Source organism: Natator depressus, chromosome 8, assembly GCF_965152275.1.
Source record: "Natator depressus isolate rNatDep1 chromosome 8, rNatDep2.hap1, whole genome shotgun sequence".
NCBI classification, from domain to species: Eukaryota; Metazoa; Chordata; order Testudines; family Cheloniidae; genus Natator; species Natator depressus.
In genome coordinates this window covers 2,212,995-2,232,974 of record NC_134241.1, presented here as the reverse complement: position 1 = coordinate 2,232,974, position 19,980 = coordinate 2,212,995, and the positions used below count along the sequence as shown (strand labels likewise).

General features: G+C 42.2%; 1 protein-coding gene across 2 annotated transcripts in view; it reads right to left on the bottom strand.

Moving 5' to 3' along the window:
• Positions 1-18,808, bottom strand: part of RNF145 (ring finger protein 145) — a 56,047-nt gene extending 37,239 nt beyond the window's left edge. Inside the window, exons 1-2 of one of the 2 annotated variants that reach the window (XM_074960203.1) lie at positions 18,675-18,808; positions 5,671-5,886 (exon numbers count right to left, since the gene is read on the bottom strand). In XM_074960203.1, coding sequence (XP_074816304.1) covers positions 5,671-5,854 — 184 coding nt within the window. In that variant the 5' untranslated portion in view covers positions 5,855-5,886; positions 18,675-18,808. Of the gene's footprint in view, positions 1-5,670; positions 5,887-17,628; positions 17,866-18,674 lie in introns of those variants that run through there. The other variant, XM_074960202.1, reaches the window with a different exon arrangement.
• Between the last annotated feature and the right edge of the window lie 1,172 nt (positions 18,809-19,980).

Genomic DNA, 19,980 nt, shown 5'->3' with positions numbered 1-19,980 from the left:
ATAGTGATGGTCCTCAATGCACTGCAGTTGGTAAGCAAACCAGCAGAGTCAAGATTGCCGCAGCAGCTTTAGTGATGAACGCTGCAGCTCATGGATTCAGGCCAGAATTTCAGTGTTAATTTCTATGCAGTTTTTGCATTTGCTATAATTATTTTTTAAAGGGGAAAAAATATCAAGTAGTTTCTTTTTCATTTCATTATTTACAATTCCATTCTGAAGCTTGAAAAATAGACATTTTAAAACACGTCACACAGCAATATTCACATTTTTGCAGTAGAGGCCTTGTTCCCAGAAGCGGACCAACATCATTACCATTTGGGATGCCTCTGACAAACAAAAATGGAAAACAATTCATTAACAGGTTGGCTTTTTACAAGGAAGAGGAAGTGCAAATGTAGACAAATCAGAAGGGCTATATTTCATTCCCTTTTTTTCCTGAATACAAGTGTTAATTTCGAAGGAAATTCTACTTCAAATTAGAGTTAAAGGAGGTCATTTTGGGGGTTAAAGTACTGGACCTTGCCATCTTAATAATAGTGTTACTTTCAGTGACAGTGGATAAGTTTGCAAAGACCAGAGTTGCTATGATGAGTGTCACCTTCTCTAAAGGAAGGAAATATGATGCCCTAAACCCTGTAGCTATTCTGCACACATAGCAGCTACCTACTAGTTTGGAAAATATTTGCATATTAATGGACAACAAACGTATAATTGTAATCTTGCCTAACACTCCCTGAAAGGATGGAAAAGCAAATGCACCCTGCATTCCCAAGGAAGGAGATCTGGCAGAATCAGACAATTTGGGGTCCCCTCTCTATCCTCGCTCTGACTTCCCCGCCATTCTATGCTGGGCCACAATCACGCCCCAAACATACTACAAAAATAAAGAGAAATCACTAGAAGACTTAAGGAGACCAGCTTAAACACAGCTAAATGAAAACAATGTACATTACTAGCTAGCCATGCATGATCTCTGTTACAACTTGTTGGTTCCAACAGACAAAAACCCTTCAATAGTTGAACATTCACTGTTCCACTACACAGCTGCGCAGCGTCTGCCTTTCAACATTTCTGTTTGTGTACCACGAACAAGTAAGTTGTGTCCAAGTCACTGTCCCACAGATACATATAATCTATTTATAGCCCTCTGCTTCTTTGAAGGACCAGGCATCACAGTCTTTGATGTGCTGCATATTACTGCATCCTTTAGAACATATATCAACACAATTCAAACGATACAACACATTATGTTTATGAACCTTTTTAATTTCCTTTTTTTTGCATGGTTACATTTCAAATATATTTTGCCCATTTCCAATAATTATTTGAAACTGTTACAGCTTAGGTTGTGCAGGGAAACTTTGCACATAAGAGTCAGTTGAGGAGTTCATAATATTTGTCTCAAAGAAAGAACAGTATCTCTTGGTGGTTGCTTTTGCAGAGCCACGTCAAAGAAACATTGCCTCCATAAAGAAACAGCAGCTGGTTGGCAGGACGAAAAGGAGCCATACTTTCAAGGACCAGGAGGTAACTGTACAGGAGCTTGGATTCTTTCCAAGAAATGAATTTCCCAGGCCTAGACTATCTCTGCCTCCAATCTCTCAGGGGAACTGAAATTGCCCCACAACATCCTGTGGCAGTGAGTTATAGCACTAGGAACCACAGGATATGCATCAGATATCTGTGGGTCTCAAAACTGAATCACGTGCGGGCACAGACATGGAGCGACAGCAAGCATGGAAAACTCAACTGCTGGTCTGTATAGCAGCCACACACTATTGAGTTATGCTAAAATGAGATGACTAACTCATGACAGCCCAATTCAAGAGTAGATTGCAGAGAAGACAGTCTTACAGTGAGACTTAAGAAGCTCAGTCTATTTCGTTTATCCAAAATAAGGTTGAGAGGTGACTATCAGTCTAGAAGAACCTACTTGAGGAAGAGGTTTCTGATAAACTCTTTAGTCTATCAGAAAACAACATCCAATGGTTAGAAGATGAAACTAGACAAATTCAGTTTAAAAATAAGGCACCAATGTTTAACAGTGAAGGTAATGAACCACCGAAACAATTTACTTACAGATGTCACAGATTCTCCATCACTTGAAGTCTTCAAATCAAGACTGGATATCTTTCTAAAAGATGTGCTATAGCTCAACCAGAAATTATGGGTCTGATGCACAATTTACTGGGTGAGATTCTACAGCCGTGTAATGCAGGAAAGTCAGACTAGAGGATCATAGTGGTCCCTTCTAGCCTTAACATCTATGAATCTAATCCCACTAATTGAACTGAAAAATAATAGAAACAAACCATTCTTTTTCCTCGTATCTCACCTTAATTCTCCTTTATACCCCACTTGGACCACCAGGAACAAGTCCCTACCAGAACCCAGCAAGATGGGCTCTTCATAACTGGCAGACACAGATATATCCCCTGCTGACCCTCCCCTCAAAAGACAGCTTCTCTGTTAGAAAAGCTGAAAGAACTTGAAGTGCAATGTCATATAGCATCTCCATGAACGTGTAAGACAATCTCCTGCATTATATATGGCCTATAGGCACAATTCATGAAAAATTCTCAAGGCTGAAATTAATCCACACATCTAGTTACTAGGACTAGATATAATGCCAAAATCCATATCAGCGTTCTCTACCAGCCAGCCAATAACAGTAGCAACAGGAATAGCTTCTTCTGTACTCTCTTACGCATGTTAACTAAATAATTCTTCAATGCAGTGTTAGCGTGCTGGTTTTTAAAATTTAAACACACTTACTGGGAGCCAAGTTCTTTGTAAACAATACCAAAGAACGCCTTCAAAAAAAGAGAGTTTGTGCAAGAGTTCAATAGATTAGGGAACCACAAATCAGCTCATTTATGAGCTGAGTAACCTTTTGGCAGACAGCCTCATAAATCTAGAATCAACATACTTCATCTTTAAAAAGATCAGACGAGGCTTCCCAATCAAATATAATTATCATGCAACATTTGTGTAGTTCAAGCTACTAAGTGTACATTTTGCTCTCTTGGTACGGTCAGTTACTTTGCACAATGCAGAAAATATACTGACAAATACACACATGGACATGCTGACACGCAAAAACTATCAATTTTATAAACATATAAACTCTTCAGTACATTCGATGGTTATCCAAACTCTCATTCATGCCAATATATCTTCCTGTTCTAATTATCCAAACACATTTAGTGTCATTCAACCATTTCAAATATTTGTTTGAAAATAAAAATCCCAACTAGCACTGGACTCAATTTCTTTTATCCTGACGATCCGCAATGAAGGGAATCAGCTATTTCCCTTGCTGGATTCTTTCAGAGAGATCTCATAGTTCACTGTTTGTAACTTAATTCACTATCATGGAAGTAGGCTCTTATCATAACTGAGCCTTTGGCTCATGATAGTCCTGACTTCCATGATGGTAAATTGGGTCATTATTAAAAGAACCAAGTGGGAGTAGCCTAATTATGCAAGGGGATGATTATTTCAACAAAATGCACTGCACGTGTCACCGGGATATTGCAGAGAGCTTAACCATAAAACATGATTAAGATAATCAAAAGTAACAGAAATTTGCCTGAAGTGGATTGGCATATAAGGGGTGCCTAGTGCAGGTCAGGAAACTGGGTGTGGCTGTTTGAGCCTTTGACCTATTATGTCAGTGGGAATTAATTCAGTGACTGCCTGATATTGCCAACAAGTGGCTGCACTGTTTTTTCAGATCCTGCTTTTGCTGCTGTAAATGTGACCAAAGGCTTAGCCAACTGACACATTTTTATAGCAAAATTTTAAAAGTAGATTTTTTTTTAAAAAAAACGTGCTTACGGCAAGTTGCTATGCTAATCAAGCCCTTCACCGATAAATATCTTTTCCAAGTAGATTTGAAATCTGTCCTCTCCCCAATTGGAAGGGAAAGGATTTTGTTTTCCTCCTCCTCCTCTGTGGTTTTCAGAAAGTTACACTGGCTTAGGTAAAGGTGTGTTTTTAAACTGATTTAACTAAATCAGTGCAAAAAAAAAAACCCACAAACCCCCCCCCCCAACCCCGTGTGGACACAAACCAATTTAACCAGGGTAAACTAATTTAGTTTAAATCAGCAAGGAATCAATTTAAGATAAATCAATATAAGCCAAAATTATAGCAATTTAAGAGTATCCACAGGGTTTTCTACAAATATAAACCAGATTCAAAACCGGTTTTAGCTAAACAAATGCAGCTTTGTGTAAAAACAATGTCCTAGAATTCCTCCCAGAGCAACAATTACAAATCGGAGCAGTAACAGCACAAAGATTCAATATTTTAAAAGTAAGAAGTGAAATTACTGCTGTAGAAAGAAGGAAGGAGGATGAAGGGAAGGCAAAAGGGGAAAGAAAAGTGAGACGCCATCATTCCAGTATTTAAATAGGCACCCAGCTGAGTAATGCTATAGCAAATGACTGTAAAGAAAAGCTGTTTCAGAGATATGTCATTAAGCATATTTCTCTAAAAATTGACTTATTCTGCAACTACTTTTATATTACAAACCGATTTTGTGAACTCAAATTCCTGAAAATGTTGTGAACCCTTTTTTGGCACCACCGCCACCATATGCATTAAGGACCCTGTAGTTCTTTCAGGCACCGTCAAGCAGGCACTGCCCCATTATTCCCACCCCAACCCACCTCTCCCCCTGAAGAGCAACTACTACTACTGGTAGTTTTACACTGAAGAGCAGCAAGTATATTCCTGAAATTCTCCACAAGCATCACATTAAATCAGCAAACCAAGGGCCACAGACCATATTTTCATTTGTAATCAGGCAAAAATGTAATATATAAACATCACTTGCTTACACCTACTGAACAGCCCCCCTCTACCCCCCGCAAAGTTATCATCTGAGATTCACAGGAGTTCAAATGCAACAATGGGGAACCAATCTGTAATTAAATCACATACTGTAGCCAATCACACACACCCCTTTAGAGTTGGCCCAAGAACCAGGGTCCTTTCATCTCCCAAAAAGCAAAGCTAGAGCTTTGGACCAGGCTTCTACTTCTAGTTCCCTGAGTTGTGAGTAATTTATCTAGAAATTCTGTCTGCAGCACATGGATTTGTTACACATTCCAATCCACTGTTGGTGCTCGTACTATTTTGAAGGCTTAAGACTTTAACGCAAAGTGCCATATCTGTACTGAGCTCAAGTAATAGAGTTTGAAAGCTGGCTTTTGTCAAGCTGCAGGCCATAGTTCAGAGGCAGCAACTTATTTCCCTCTTTCTAGTCTTTTATTTAGCTTCAAGCAACTAGGTTAATTTTTACATCACAATTAACCATCCTCGCTCTCCTGTTCATCTGTCAGATGCACAGCAGTACCTGATAAAACCATCCCCATTCTGGTACTCTGTTCTTCCCGTGCATTAGTAGCATTTCACCCAACTCATATTGATACGTATCATAAATCCTTTTGAGGCTATGCAATAAACCTCATTCTGATAATTCACTAGGAGATTCTAGAAAGAGATCTCTGTACTGCTAGGATAAACAGCACCATTTTATTAGTTAGACCAAAAGGTGCTACAGCCAAAAATATACTATTGTTATTTTATTGCATTCTTAAAATTCTTGTGGCAAAATATTAATTTGAAACTATATTATCTCTGTGAGGTGTACAGACTTACCCACATAGTGCATGTTGAGGGCCAAGTACTTGTACTGGAAAAGGGGATTGTTGTTGAGGCTACTCCTTTGGATCTGCTGGAAGAAGGAGCTGACATCCCATCTGTACAAGACATCCAAGAGCATGATGCTTGGGACCCTCAGGGCCACATTTAACACTGCCTCCAACTTCTCCTTTGCAGCCATTCTGTTCCTTTTCAATGAACTTGTAGCAGACTCTAAATAGCACAAGACAGACAAACGTAATCAAATGAATCTCACTGTACAGCCAGCCATTAGGCATCATGAATGTATGAATGGAGAACACCGTGGGGCCATATATCAGTAAACGAATCAATTGAGTTAAACTCAAAAATCCAGACAGCATAGCTTTCGCTTTTTGCTATATTAAGAGGAGTTTGCTAGCTATTTTCCATAAAGACTTACTGTGCTTTTATTATTATTATTATTTTTGGACAATGCTCTTCCACTTTGAAAATGTGTTGTGAAAACTCATTAGTAAACATACTTGGGTTTTAGAGCCAAAAAAAGCAGCAGAAAAAACCTAATGAATTCCCAGATTAACTTGAAATCTCTCTCTATAGCCTTCTGAGATGAAGCAGCTTTTGAAATACATGCCAAGTAAAAATAGTTTTTTAAAGTGTTAAACGTTAACAAATTAAGCTGTTTTTGAAACAGTTTTTACAATAACCCTTTGGGTAGTGGTATAGACATGTTGGTCTCTGAATATGAGAGAGACAAGGTGAGTAAGAGAATATCTTTTATTGAACCAATTTATGCTGGGGAGAGACACAAACTTTCAAGCTACACAGAGCTCTTCTTCAGGTCTGGGAAAGATAATCAAGGCAGCAGCACCACTGCAGCACTTCAGTGAAGACACTACTATGTTGACAGGAGAACTTCTCCCTCTCAGTGTAGTTACTCCACCCCAGATGGGAGAAGCCCTCTCGTTGACACAATGCTGTCTACACTGGGGGTAACTGCTTCGCTCAAGGCTGAGGATTTTCTACAACCCTGAGCAACACAGTTATACCAACCTAAGTCAGCCTGAGGTCTACATTACAGCTTATGTTGGCATACCTTCTGTCACTTAGGGGTGTGAATAAGCCACCCCTGTGAGTGACATAACTTACACCAACAGAATTGCCAGTGTGAACATAGGCTCAGGCCAGGTCTACACTGCAGACTTATGTTGGTATAACTATGTTGCACAGGGGTGTAGAAAATCCACTCCCTTGAGCAGAGCAGTTACTGATCTACCCACTGGGGCAGACACGTGCCACTTGCAGAGGTGGTTTATTATGCCGAGAGAGCTTCATCAGATGGGGCTGTAGTGTAGACCAGAACCTTTCCCAGACCTGAAGAGAAGCTCTGCATAGCTCAAAAGCTTGTCTTTCACCAAAGGTGGTGGTCCAATAAAAGATATTACCTCACCCACCTTCTCTCTGTAATTGTGAGAGAGAGACAGTGGTGAGAGAGAATAAGAGATATTACCTCAACCACACTGACCCTCTAATATCCTGGGAGTGACGTGGCTACAACACTGCATTTTACAATCATGACATTTTAGGTTTGTTTCCTCCCTGCGGCTTGAAGTAATTTTAAAAGTCTAATCTTGCTTTTATTATTTGTGGCATTCGTTGACCTCTGTTTTTATATATTTATGCAAACAGCATTTCTTTTAGATTAACATCAGTAAGGCAGCTCCATCCTGATTATACTAATGTAATTCACTACAATGGCCCATTACAGTAGTACTCTGGAATTAGGGTTTGGTTTGTTTGTAAAGTGAATTTAGTGCTCATGAACTGGGCTAGACTGATAGCAGTGGAGATTGGAGGGTTTTGTTTAGCTATAGAAAAGACACAGCATAAGTTTCTCTACAACAACCTGTTAATGTACCTCAGTCGAACTGGAAAGACCATATAAAGAAGTAAAAAGAAAAGGAGGACTTGTGGCACCTTAGAGACTAACAAATTTATCTGAGCATAAGCTTTTGTGAGCTACAGCTCAGCATCCAATGAAGTGAGCTGTAGCTCATGAAAGCTTATGCTCAAGTAAATTTGTTAGTCTGTATTCGCAAAAAGAAAAGGAGTACTTGTAGCACCTTAGAGACTAACACGGCTGCTACTCTGAAACATATAAAGAAGTGAATAGGTTCAGTCTCCATGCACATTCAGACCATGGCCTTCAGCTAAGACTTTTAGCTGGTGCCAATTGTAATGGTTTTCATGAGGACGACACCTGTCCATTGTAGGAATGGCAATAAGGCAATGCATTTCACACAGACCACCAGGAAATCAATAACCATTTTCAGTTCACTCCCACCCTGGATCTATTTTCAGGTGAGTGGATTTGGAGAGGTGCTGGGAGAAGCAGGCTAGAAGGGGAGGCTAAAAAACTGAAATTTTTTCAGGCGTGTGTGTGTTAAGCATGTTCCAATTTTGTTGTTTTCAGGCTCAGTCGCTACTTGAGGAACCTTTATCACCAAGTCATCGTTTATTGAGAAAAGAGAGAGAAAGAGAGAACAGGGCCTGTGGAGAGATGATGCAACATGAGCATCTGTGATTTCAAACCCAGCAGTGGGAAACTGTTTAAGCAACTGGAAACTATCACTGTTGGGAGATTTGTGTCCCAAACCAGGCTCAAAGGGTTGAATGCCCCAAATATCAGAAGAACATTTCAGAAGAACTGTACTCTGTCCAACACTCTGAACAATTTGCAGAAGCAAAAGATGCCTTTCACTTTGAAAAAGCTGTGAAATGCATTTCAAAACTATGAGCAATTACTGTTGGTATTTTTGAGACTACCACGATTGGCTATAAAAATAATAAAATCATTTGTACCAAGGCAATATGGAAGCCCAGCACAAAACTAAACCAGACTATTCTGCTGAAATATTAATGTTCTCCAATATTGTTAAATTGTAATTACAGCAAGGTGGAAAATGGTTTAAGGCACCTTACTTTGGGATGCTGCTCATTGTAAATTTAGGTTTTATTTTTTTTTTACTCACAAATGCTCGCCACTACTGGACGGCTATGAAATGCAGAAGTTTAAATAAAAAAAATACTGGAATTACATTTCAGTGCCATAATACTGGACAACATTAACTTTTGTGCAGAGGACTGGCACAAGGGATACGGACCACTTTAAGGGCTTGTCTTCACTACGGAGCTAAATCGGCACTGCTGTAATGGATGTAGTGGCATTGATTCAGTGGGTCTAGTGAAGACACGCTCAACCAATGGAAGAGAGCTCTCCCATTGATTTCTGTACTCCACCTTAATGAGAGGCAGAAGCAGTGTTGGCGAGAGAGTGTCTCCCATCGACATAGCGTAGTGTGGATCCTGCAGTAAGTAGACATAAGCTACATCGACTTGAGTTACTCTACTAACGTAACTCAAATTGCATAGCTTAGATCGACCAGCCGCAGTAGTGCAGACCTGGCCTAAGTCTCACAGAAGCCCTCAAAGATAAGATACTGTAAAAAATCATAATTCATGGTCAAGTTTTGCAGGTGGGAGGGAAGGGTGCATTAAGACTTGCACAAGGCATAGGGACACAAGTGTTTTCAGCTCTAGAAGAGTTAAAGCAATCAGAAGCCAATACTGTGCACCAATGGTAGCCCACCTTCCATAGCTCTCAGGAAGAAGTGTAATTATTTTTATGTAGCACTTGATCCAAAAAAAAAAAAAAAAAAAAAAGCGGCCAAAAACAAGTAGTCCTAACAAATTTACAAAGTGGCCTATCAGTCTGATCTCAGTAAATCATGGGTTGTAGGGCTTTTTCAATTTTATAAATTCAGACTGATTTTTGTATACAATTCCCACTCTTCCCACTATTTTAACAGAACTGTAAACTCCAAACAGCACATCTTTCCACCTCATACAAAAACAGTAACAGCCATACACCAAACTGCCCACACAATATCTTTCTAAGAAGCATTACACAATAGCATGTAAGACGAATTAAAAAAAAACAGTCAAAACAATATAAGCATCCTAAAATATGAATAAGCAAAACCACTGCCCAAGCCACTAAAACACTGTTCTGACCGCACAAAACACCCCTGCAAATAATTTACATATATTTTTGCTGTGGTATAAATTAAAAAGAGCTTTATGTATTAAAATATTATTTTAAAGAAAACAATTTTGGATGCAGGCTGAATATATAGAAGAAAATTTTAGTCAGATTGATTTGAAATTGCAAGCCAAAACTCAGAAGAAGTGTCAAGATAAATAGATCTAGTTTAAGAGCTTATGTGAAAAAAAGTTAAAGGTACTGTGAATTTTAAGTAGCTTTTTCCAAGTCTTTTGTTTTTTCCAAATACATAAATTCACCAGCCCTTATGGGGGCCAAACTATCTACAGATTTTTTAAAAGCACTTAAGGTACATCTTGACAACCATGTTGAGCTACAAGTTCATATTATTTGTTGCTTAAAACAAACAAACAAAAACAAACCCATGAGGCTGACAACATGGACTTTATTAAAAAGCTCTTACATATCCCAGAGTCATATCTGACCAATCAGCTGAATAGCACAATATCTACATACGCAGAACAAGAAAAATTAAGTTTTATTTAAGGGCCCTATTTAGTACTCCTTACTCACCACAAACTCAAGCAGAACTTACCTGCTTTCCCAAACACAGGCTAAATGGGGCCATGAATAACTCAGTTAATTGGCACGATTTGGGCAAGCTTGCTTTTCCCTTCTAAATTCACAAACCTATACTTGGGAGCTTAAGTGAACTGTACAGCAGAACCTCAGAGTTACGAAACCAGAGTTACAAAACTGACCAGTGAACCACACACCTAATTTGGAACCGGAAGTACGCAATCAAGTGGCAGCAGAGACCAAAAAAAGCAAATACAGTATAGTACAGTGTTAAATGTAAACTACTAAAAATATAAAGGGAAAGTAGCATTTGTCTTTTGCATAATAGTTTCAAAGCTGTATTAAGTCAATGTTCAGTTGTAAACTTTTGAAAGAATCAAAACATTTTATTCAGAGTTACGAACAACCTCCATTCCAGAGGTGTTTGTAACTGAGGTTCTACTGTATTTGTGTCTTAACGGTACAGTGTAAAATTTCTAAACCTAGTTTTTAAAAACAACTTTGACAACCGTAACATGGTGCAACTGGTAGGCAATATATTACAGAAAGTGGCTACCCTGGAAAATCATAGCAAATCTTGTCACTGCATAACAAGAGACAAGGTGGGTGAGGTAATATATTTTATTAGACCAGCTTCTGTTGGTGAAAGAGACAAGACTGCATAACAAAACATCCAATATTCATGAGATACCCTTTTAAATTATGTCTACTAGAAAATCTGCAAGCTTTAAAACCTAAAATGCAACTGCTGCCAAGTTACAATACAATGTGCTACACGTGAGCAAAGTCCATTATTCTAAGCTCTTGATATGTGACAAAAATCTTAAAATACATTATTTTGATTGGGCAAAAAAACATTAAACCTTTATATGCTTAGAAAAAAGTCAATATGAGCAGCTGGATGCTCACCTCTTCTGAAAAACCAGGCCAGTCATTTAAGGGTATGTCTACCCTTCAAAGTTGGGAGTGAGCATGCTAAAAATAGCTGTGTTGTGGAGGCTCCAGCTAGTCATGTGACTTCAAACCCACCCTACATCCTAGGTTCGAGCTTGGGTGTCTAGCTGGAACATCCAGATGTTTTTAACAAGTCTGTCTACCTGGGCTGGGAGGTTCACTCTCAGCTGAAGAGTAGACAAACCCTAAGTGGCCAAAAGTTGACTTAAAAGCCTAACTTAAGGCACACCATTTTGAAAAACACGGCCAGTGCATTTATTACAAGTGCAGGTCATGCCAATTTCAGAATAGATAAAATACTGCTGAAAAGAATACAGTACCAGCAAACTTTTGATTAAAAACTGACAAAAAAACTCACACTTTCCCTTGAACAGGTTTATTTCTAAGGCTTTGTCTACACACAAAGCTGCACAAAAATGCAATCTGCATGCAGGTACTCATAGGCTTAAATCTGACTTACATTAGCTTGCATCAATAAATGTACAGGCACGACCTAAATCAATATAACCAGTTTTACACCAATACACGCGTCCACATACCCAAAATTCACGCTGGTTTAATTCAGCAGATTTAAGCTAACCCGATAAAATTTCTTCATGTAGACAAGCCCTAAATACAATGCTTAGTGAGTAGTTACAGAAACACACTAAAGGTGGAATATTTTCAAAAACACTCAGTGCTGGCTTAACTGCTCCCACCGAAGACAATGGTAAAAAATACCACTGACTTCAGTGAGAGCAGTTAGTCCAACTCCTAGTGTATTTGAAAATCCTTCCCCAAGGGCCCCAACCTACAATACGCTCTGCGCTCCAGTCTCTCACTGGCTACTATGGGCAGAAAAGGCACTCAGCACCTCACAAGCTCATGTCTTGAAAGGACATCTGCAAGAAATCTGCAGAGAAATCTGCCAGAAACTGAAAAGGGACATAGGTCCAAATTCTGCTCTTATACTTGTGAAACCCTACTGATTTTGGATGCATGGGTGTAAGAGCAGAATTTGGTCCATAGGCTGCACTTACACTGGGGGAAAAAAACACAAACATTATTTTATAAGACGATTGCTATGCAAAGCTTTGATTTTTTTTGAACTAAACTTAACATAAGAACGGCCATACTGGGTCAGACCAAAAGTCCATCCAGCCCAGTATCCTGTCTACTGACAGTGACCAATGCCAGGTGCCACAGAGGGAGTGAACCTAACAGATAATGATCAAGTGATCTCTCTCCTGCCATCCATCTCCACCCTCTGACAAACAGAGGCTAGGGACACCATTCCTTACCCATCCTGACTAACAGCCATTAATGGACTTAACCTCCGTGAATTTATGCAGTTCTCTTTTAAACTCTGTTATAGTCCTAGCCTTCACAACCTCCTCAGGCAAGGAGTTCCACAGGTTGACCGTGCACTGTGTGAAGAAGAACTTCCTTTTATTTGTTTTAAACCTGCTGCCCATTAATTTAATTTGGTGGCCCCTAGTTCTTATATTATGGGAACAAGTAAATAATTTTTCCTTATTCACTTTCACCACACCACTCATGATTTTATAGACCTCTATCACATCCCCCCTTAGTCTCCTCTTTTCCAAGCTGAAAAGTCCTAGCCTCTTTAATCTCTCCTCATATGGGACCCGTTCCAAACCCCTAATCATTTTAGTTGTCTTTTTCTGAATCTTTTCTAATGCCAGTATATCTTTTTTGAGATGAGGGGACCACATCTGTATGCAGTATTCAAGATGTGGGCGTACCATGGATTTATATAAGGGCAATAAGATATTCTCTATCCATTTTTTAATGATTCCTAACATCCTGTTTCCTTTTTTGAATGCCGCTGCACACTGTGTGGACATCTTCAGAGACCTATCCACGATGACTCCAAGATCTTTTTCCTGATTAGTTGTTTAACTTGGTTAAACGTTTATTTAAAATGGAACACCTAGCTGCATCAGAGACTGTTTTGACTAAGGACTATTAAAAGATTCAATGTCAAGGCTGGTAAGCCTAAAATTAGACCCACCAGCTGTGCTCCGAGTGCCTGCACACACATCTCAATGCTTCTGTGTTATGCATGTCTGCTCTGTTCTTGGGAGCAGGAGATTTGAAATATAAAACAATTCTGAGTTCTTCAGAGAGTTGGATTCTTGTAAACTGGCACAGTGTTGAAATATACAAGAACAAGACAGAATGGAGGGACAATGTTATGTGCCAAATACACAGAAAAAGCCAGTGCTGATACAAGTCCACAGAGAAGTCCAATATTTTGGGTTTGGGACTGATGATCCAGCAGAACAGTTCTGTTTCCAGAGCTTTCATTAAACTTTTCTTCCTGCCCCCGCTCAAGGGAAGTAAAAAATCTATGAATTGCATGTAATTTTTAAGTGAGGGTATGTTCTTGGCCTGCCAACAATGACAGCATACTAATATTTTGCAAAGAGGCTGGATATGGTGCAGACTTGCAAATAACTTATACTAAAGCAGCAAATGGAAAATTAGTATTATGCACCGTAACACTATAATTAGGGACTTGTCAGCACTTCCACTAAAACCCAGTTTTCATGGTTTACTATAGGAGCTCAGCAATTTCAAATCATATCAAGATGGAATTTGGAGTTTAAATTCTAAAACTTTTACAATGAGGCAGTACTGCAAGCAGACATAGCCTTGTTATTTGAACAAGAAGTTATGAGCATACACCATATTTTTTCCTATATGGTACAATAAAATGAATGGTTAGAGCACTGACAAGACCAAGTGAACAGAGGTCGCTTTTTTCACCTAAAAAGCAAGTGAATTGTTAAATGAAAAGCAAAATATTCAGGGTCCAATAACCCACCCAAAATTAAAGACAAATATGAATTGAGGCATTCAATCCAGTGGACTGAATGCATCTGATGAAGTGACCTGTAGCTCACGAAAGCTTATGCTCAAATAAATTTGTTAGTCTCTAAGGTGTCACAAGTACTCCTTTTCTTTCCACCATATACTGTTATGCATGTACACACACACACACACTGTGTGTGCGCGTGTGTGTTACCGCCCATCTACTTAGGCACCAATCCTGCCAAACATATACATGTGCCTAACTTTAAGCACCTTACTTAGTCCCACTTAAGTAAACAGGACTACACACACATCTGAGGCACCATGAGTAAGTTTGCAGGGTCCAGTCTGGCCTGTAATGCATTGTCTGTATTTGATTTAGGTTATAAATAATAAGAGGCAAAGAATGTGTCATCCTCTATTTCCTACAGTGCCAACCAAAGCACCTAATTGTTTCACAGCAGCTGTATTCTTTAAAGACAGACCGTAAAATATGATATGCCTCGTCTATTCTTTACACCCAAATACACAAAAACTTGTCTCCCAAGAAGACTGAACTCTGGCTAAAGTTTGTTGGAAAAGGGGGTAAACAAATCAACACAGAACCCAATCAGCCAGGGGAATGACAGAAACACAGAACCTTTCATTTATATATCACCAGTTCAAATCCAGATAAAGTAAGAGTGGCTGCCTGTTTTGTGAACTGTGTGAAATTAGTTGGTGGTTTCAGTCCAATTCTTTGAAGACAGGAGAGCACTTCTTTAACAATACCATAACAAATTGCATCTCTATGTGAACATTTCAGCAGAAATGCCAAAGAGTGAATTGACATGGAGACTGAAACACCCTTAGATCCTGTCCAACTCTACATCTTCTAACCAGCCAGAGGCTTGGTCACCTTAGCCAATCAGTTTGTGCTTACAAAGCAGCTTTTTTGCCATCACAACTGTATTTGTGAGTCCACCTAACTATGTTTGTATCAGTGTATTCTAGGAAAATCTGGGCAGCTATCCTATAGTGCCTCTGCAGGGGACAAGAGTGCCCAGAGCACATGCTTGTAGAGCAAGGACAGCAGTATATGGGATAATGCAATATTGGATGCCTTGTCTAGCTACCAGCCAAACCGAGTAAGTGGGCCCACTGAGGATATCCTGTACACCCTGCAAAGAAACAGTGTGCTGAACTTGTTATAGGAACCACAACTATGTAAGACGGTGATACTAACCATTGTTACTAACCTACTTTTAGGTACTTGTATGCGGACACAAGCAACATTTAGCCATGACAGTAATTGGTTACACAATCAGTTAGATGATGTAGCGTGGACAGGGCTTTAGAGAGGATTCCTCTAGCTCAACATTGAAGCACAGTGGGCATTTAGGAAGCTTCAGTCTCCAGGACTGTCAAACAGTCTTGCATTTTTCCCTACAACTAGATTTACATGATAGCAAAGAAGAATGAATGGCTGCTGCCATTAGGAAAAAAAAATTAAAAGACATGGAAACTCAAGATGCGAACACATTAAAACTTTCACAAGAACATACCGGGATGATGTACTGTAGGACGTTTCAGAGGGCTGTAAAACATCTTTCTTAAGGTGAAAAACATCCAGAATTCAATTATACTACAATCTAAGAACCCTATATCCTGCAAAAAATTATATGCATGCTTAATTTTACAAAATGCAAGAAGCTGTTTACTTCAGGGGGACGTATGTAAAGTTAAGCAGGCAAGACTTTGCAGAATCAGGGCCTAAGACAAAAGTTAAAAAAAATAATTTCATAAGGGAGTGACTTAGCCAGATCACCCTTATCCAAAAGCAAAATGAATCTTACAAAAGTAAATGCAAGTGATACTGATATGTCACAGTGTTTAATGACTGCAGCTATGGCATGTGGAGAGTATTTACAGTGTATCTAAAACATATAATTCCCATTAGCTTAATTTTTATAACCACAAACATACATGTTAAAAAAGGTATATTCACTTATAGTTAAAATGACATTCTGTGTAGTACTTGGGTCCAAAAAAGCACAAATTTAAAATTAAATATAAAACTGTGTTCTAGTGGATTGAAATAGAAATTACCCACAGTCTCCATAAAAGGGAACCAACAGCAATTAGTCTTCATCTCCAGTTTAGTAAACAGCATGAAGATTTTTTTTTTTTAAAAAAGCCAATACCAAGCATAAGGCAGATGACAAATTTCAAAGACACATACCAATCCATTTACTGTTTTATTGGCTTTATGTGCATTTTTCTCTTAAAATCTATCCCACAGAGTTAAACTGCTGAAGAACTGAGGCAGTAATCTATTTCCATCAGCTTCAACAAAGGTCCCTGGTGTCTGCTCAAACACAGTCTGAGAGAATTAATAGTAACTTCAATGGATTTACAACAGCATGAAACTGGTGTAAGCAAGATAAACATTGGCCCACTATATTTTGGACCCAGGAAGAACATCCATTGTTCTGTATTATAAAATGGTTACAATCCTGCTACATAAAATCTCTCTCAAAGACCACCAATTCCTCGTTACATCATGCAACAATATTAATGAATTTAGGGATTAAAACAAAGCTTCCTACATGTCTTCAGAACAGGAAAATGTTAATCCTAACATCTTGCAATGAATAGTAGTAGGCTGACTAAAACCAAGGCATAGCTGCAGTTTCTCTCCTTCACAGACAGCTGATCATTTAAAATAGTTGGCATGGACAGCCACAATAATGGATTGTGATGATTTAATATCTGCAGTGTCTTACAGAAGAGAAAAAAATGAATTTCTAATGAAAGCTTTGTTTTTACTAAACTACACATCAGTGTGATCAAACAAAAACTAGAATGGTTTCCTGTTTTTTTTTCAGTTTGAAACCTAGAGGATACATTACATTTAAAAAATGTACTGCAGTCTAACCAGATTTAATCTAAAAAGTCGAAGCATAGTAGTCCAGAAGATGAACGGGTAGAGAAAATTTTTGTACTAAAACTACAGAAGAGAGTTCACACGCACGTTGAAGGGACCACAGCACCACCTGATTTTTGTTTTTTAAAGCCTAAGTAAAAAATATTTTCAATTAAAATATCACATGCAAACAAACCACTTAAGAGTTGTGTCTCAAAGGTCTTCCAGAAGTCTTCTAGTTAACGGACAATCAAAACAGTTCTTTTGTAGGCAAAACAAATTTTGCTTTGTGTGCTAATTTTTTTTTTAAAACTTTAAAAACGTCCCCCCCCACAGCATCTTATTCTCACACATACTCTTCTTCCCCCTTGCAAAGTGCTGTTATATCTGAAAGGGAGGCATCATTCTGATAACAGTCCATATGTCAAACGCACATAACACATGGCACCATACTCCGTCGTACACTAAAATTCAAGATACAAAACCATGTCACAAGCCTTATTGTAAAGAGAGAAGGAAGATCTTGAAGAAACAACTAAAGTGACATCAGCGATAAAGGCAGAGAAAGTTAACCAGACGAGGAAAGAGAATGTCTCTTACATAACCATCATCACAGGCTTTTAAAATAACCGGGCCTCTCCCCTTCTCACTTCCTTACCTGAATTTCACAAAGTCTGCTGTAGGGGCTGTTTCTCACACATAAAAACTTGCAGTGTCTGCCCTCAAGAAAGCGTTAGCGCTATTTACAGTCCTGTCCCCTTCTCCGAGGGCTGCAAGACCAGCATGTAAACAGAGACACAGGGAACCAGAGCACCGCAGCCTCTACCACTGAGCCATAAACCTCGGTCACGACTGCAGCACCGGCTCATCCTCTGGGCTTGAGTCAAGCGCCGCATCAACAGCCCAACTCTCTGTTTGTAAACCCAATTCCGCCTCCTCCTCCCCATCCCAGTGCCTTTCCAAGCAGGGACCTATTTCCTGTTCGCCCCTGACTGCAATGCGAGATGTCCCGTTAATCTCTGGTGCTGCTGCAGAGCCCCCGCATCCTCCGCTCGGGCCCCGCCGAGCTCAGCGGCGCCTGAACTCCAGTAACCCCGGCACAGCGCGCTGCAAACCAGGGCCCGCCGGCCGGGGAATTCCCCCGCCGCCCTTCCCCGCAGCCGGGGGGGGGGGGGGGGGCCACACACGAGCCAGATCCAGAGGCCCCGCGGAGGAGGAGGAGAACTGGGGTGGAGTAGGGGTATCGGGGGAGGGGAAAGGGGGGCGAAGGATTCACTCCCCCGCCCCCACCCAAGGGGAGGATCTGCGGAGACGGCGGAGGATTCGGGGTCGGGGAGGGGGGAGCTGGTGGGGGGGGGTCGGGAGGCCCCTCAAGGGGCATTTGTGGAGAGAGAGAGTGGGGGGGTTTCAGGGGGCCCTCGGAGGGGGGGCTAATCGGGGGGCAGGCTGCTTGGGAGGCTCACGGGGGAATGCGGAAGGGGGGCAGAGGCTCGGGGGACCCTTGGGGCCGCGGGGAATTTGGGGAGTCGGGCGGGGAGGGGAACGGAGGTATTTGTGGCGAGAGTGGGGGGGCTCAGGGGGGTGCGGGGGGGCTCAGGGGGCCCCCTGGGGGGATTCGGGGAGGGGGACTGGTTGGGGGGGAACCGGGGGTATCTGTGAAGCGAGCGGGGGGGCTCAAGGGGCCCCCGGAGGGCGGCCAGTTACCTGGGCCGGCGAGGGTGGCTCCTCCCCGGGCGGGCGGGTCTCAGTCAGAGCCGCGGCTCGGTGCCCGGCCTGCGCTGGCTCGGCGGGGGCGGCGGCGGCGGCAGAGCGTCTCCCGCCGGCACCATCCTCCCCGCGCGGCTCCCGGCGCCCCGAGCCAGCTCCAGGCCCCGCTGCGCCCGGCCCCGGCTCCCGGCCCCGCCCCGCCAGCGGGCGGCGCATGCGCGGGCCGCGCGGAGACAAAGTACCGCTCCCGGCGCCGCGCCGCCCCCCCCCGCAGCAGCGCCGCCACTGGGCCCGCGCGGGGGGCGCGTCGGTCCGGGCAGCCCCCTCCGCCGGGCGGGCGCCTCCAGCTCCTCCCCGGCCCGGTCCGCCCGTGCACGAGGCTCCCCCTGTCCCCCCATGTGTGCACCCCCCCCCGGCACATGGGTGCACGAGGCTCCCCCTGCGTGCACCCCCCACGTGTGCACCCCCCCGGCACATGGGTGCACGAGGCTCCCCCTGCGTGCACCCCCCACGTGTGCACCCCCCCGGCACATGGGTGCACGAGGCTCCCCCTGCGTGCACCCCCCCATGTGTGCACCCCCCCCGGCACATGGGTGCACGAGGCTCCCCCTGCGTGCACCCCCCCGGCACATCGGTGCACGAGGCACCCCCTGTCCCCTCCTGCATGCACCCCCCCCCGGCACATGGGTGCACGAGGCTCCCCCTGCATACACCCCCCCATATGTGCACCCCCCGGCACATCGGTGCACGAGGCTCCCCCTATGTATACAGCCCCCCAAAAACTTGGTGTCTGCAGCTGCCCCGAGCTTCGTCACACCCCTCCCCCCCCCCGGGTGCACACTGCATTTCCCCCTCTGGGGCACTTGGCCCCGGGACTGCAAACTGCCGCCCTCGCGAGCCTCCCTCTTCGTTTCTCTCCTTAGTGTTGTTTTCTGGTTACAGACTCACTGCTCCGGGCTCTGTCTAGAGCGAGACTCGTACGTGTGTGGGCGGCGGGTAATGTCTCAACGCTTCACATGTCTGCGGATTGTCCCGCGCTTGCCAAATAGTACCGGACTGAGCATTGCAGCTCTCTGGATAGGTAGGTAAGGGCTGTATGGCGATCACCTTACCAAACGCTGAAATGCAGCCACCCCTGGGCTGGATCACAGCTGCGGTTTAGCAACAAATAGCTACGATTTAGGACAGGAAGTGAAGAATATTGCAGTTGAGGGAAATTACAGTAGGAATTAGGGACAGACGATTATATGGTTTGGGATTTTTTCCTCCAGCTCCCCGCATAGCAAAATCTAACCTCTGAAAA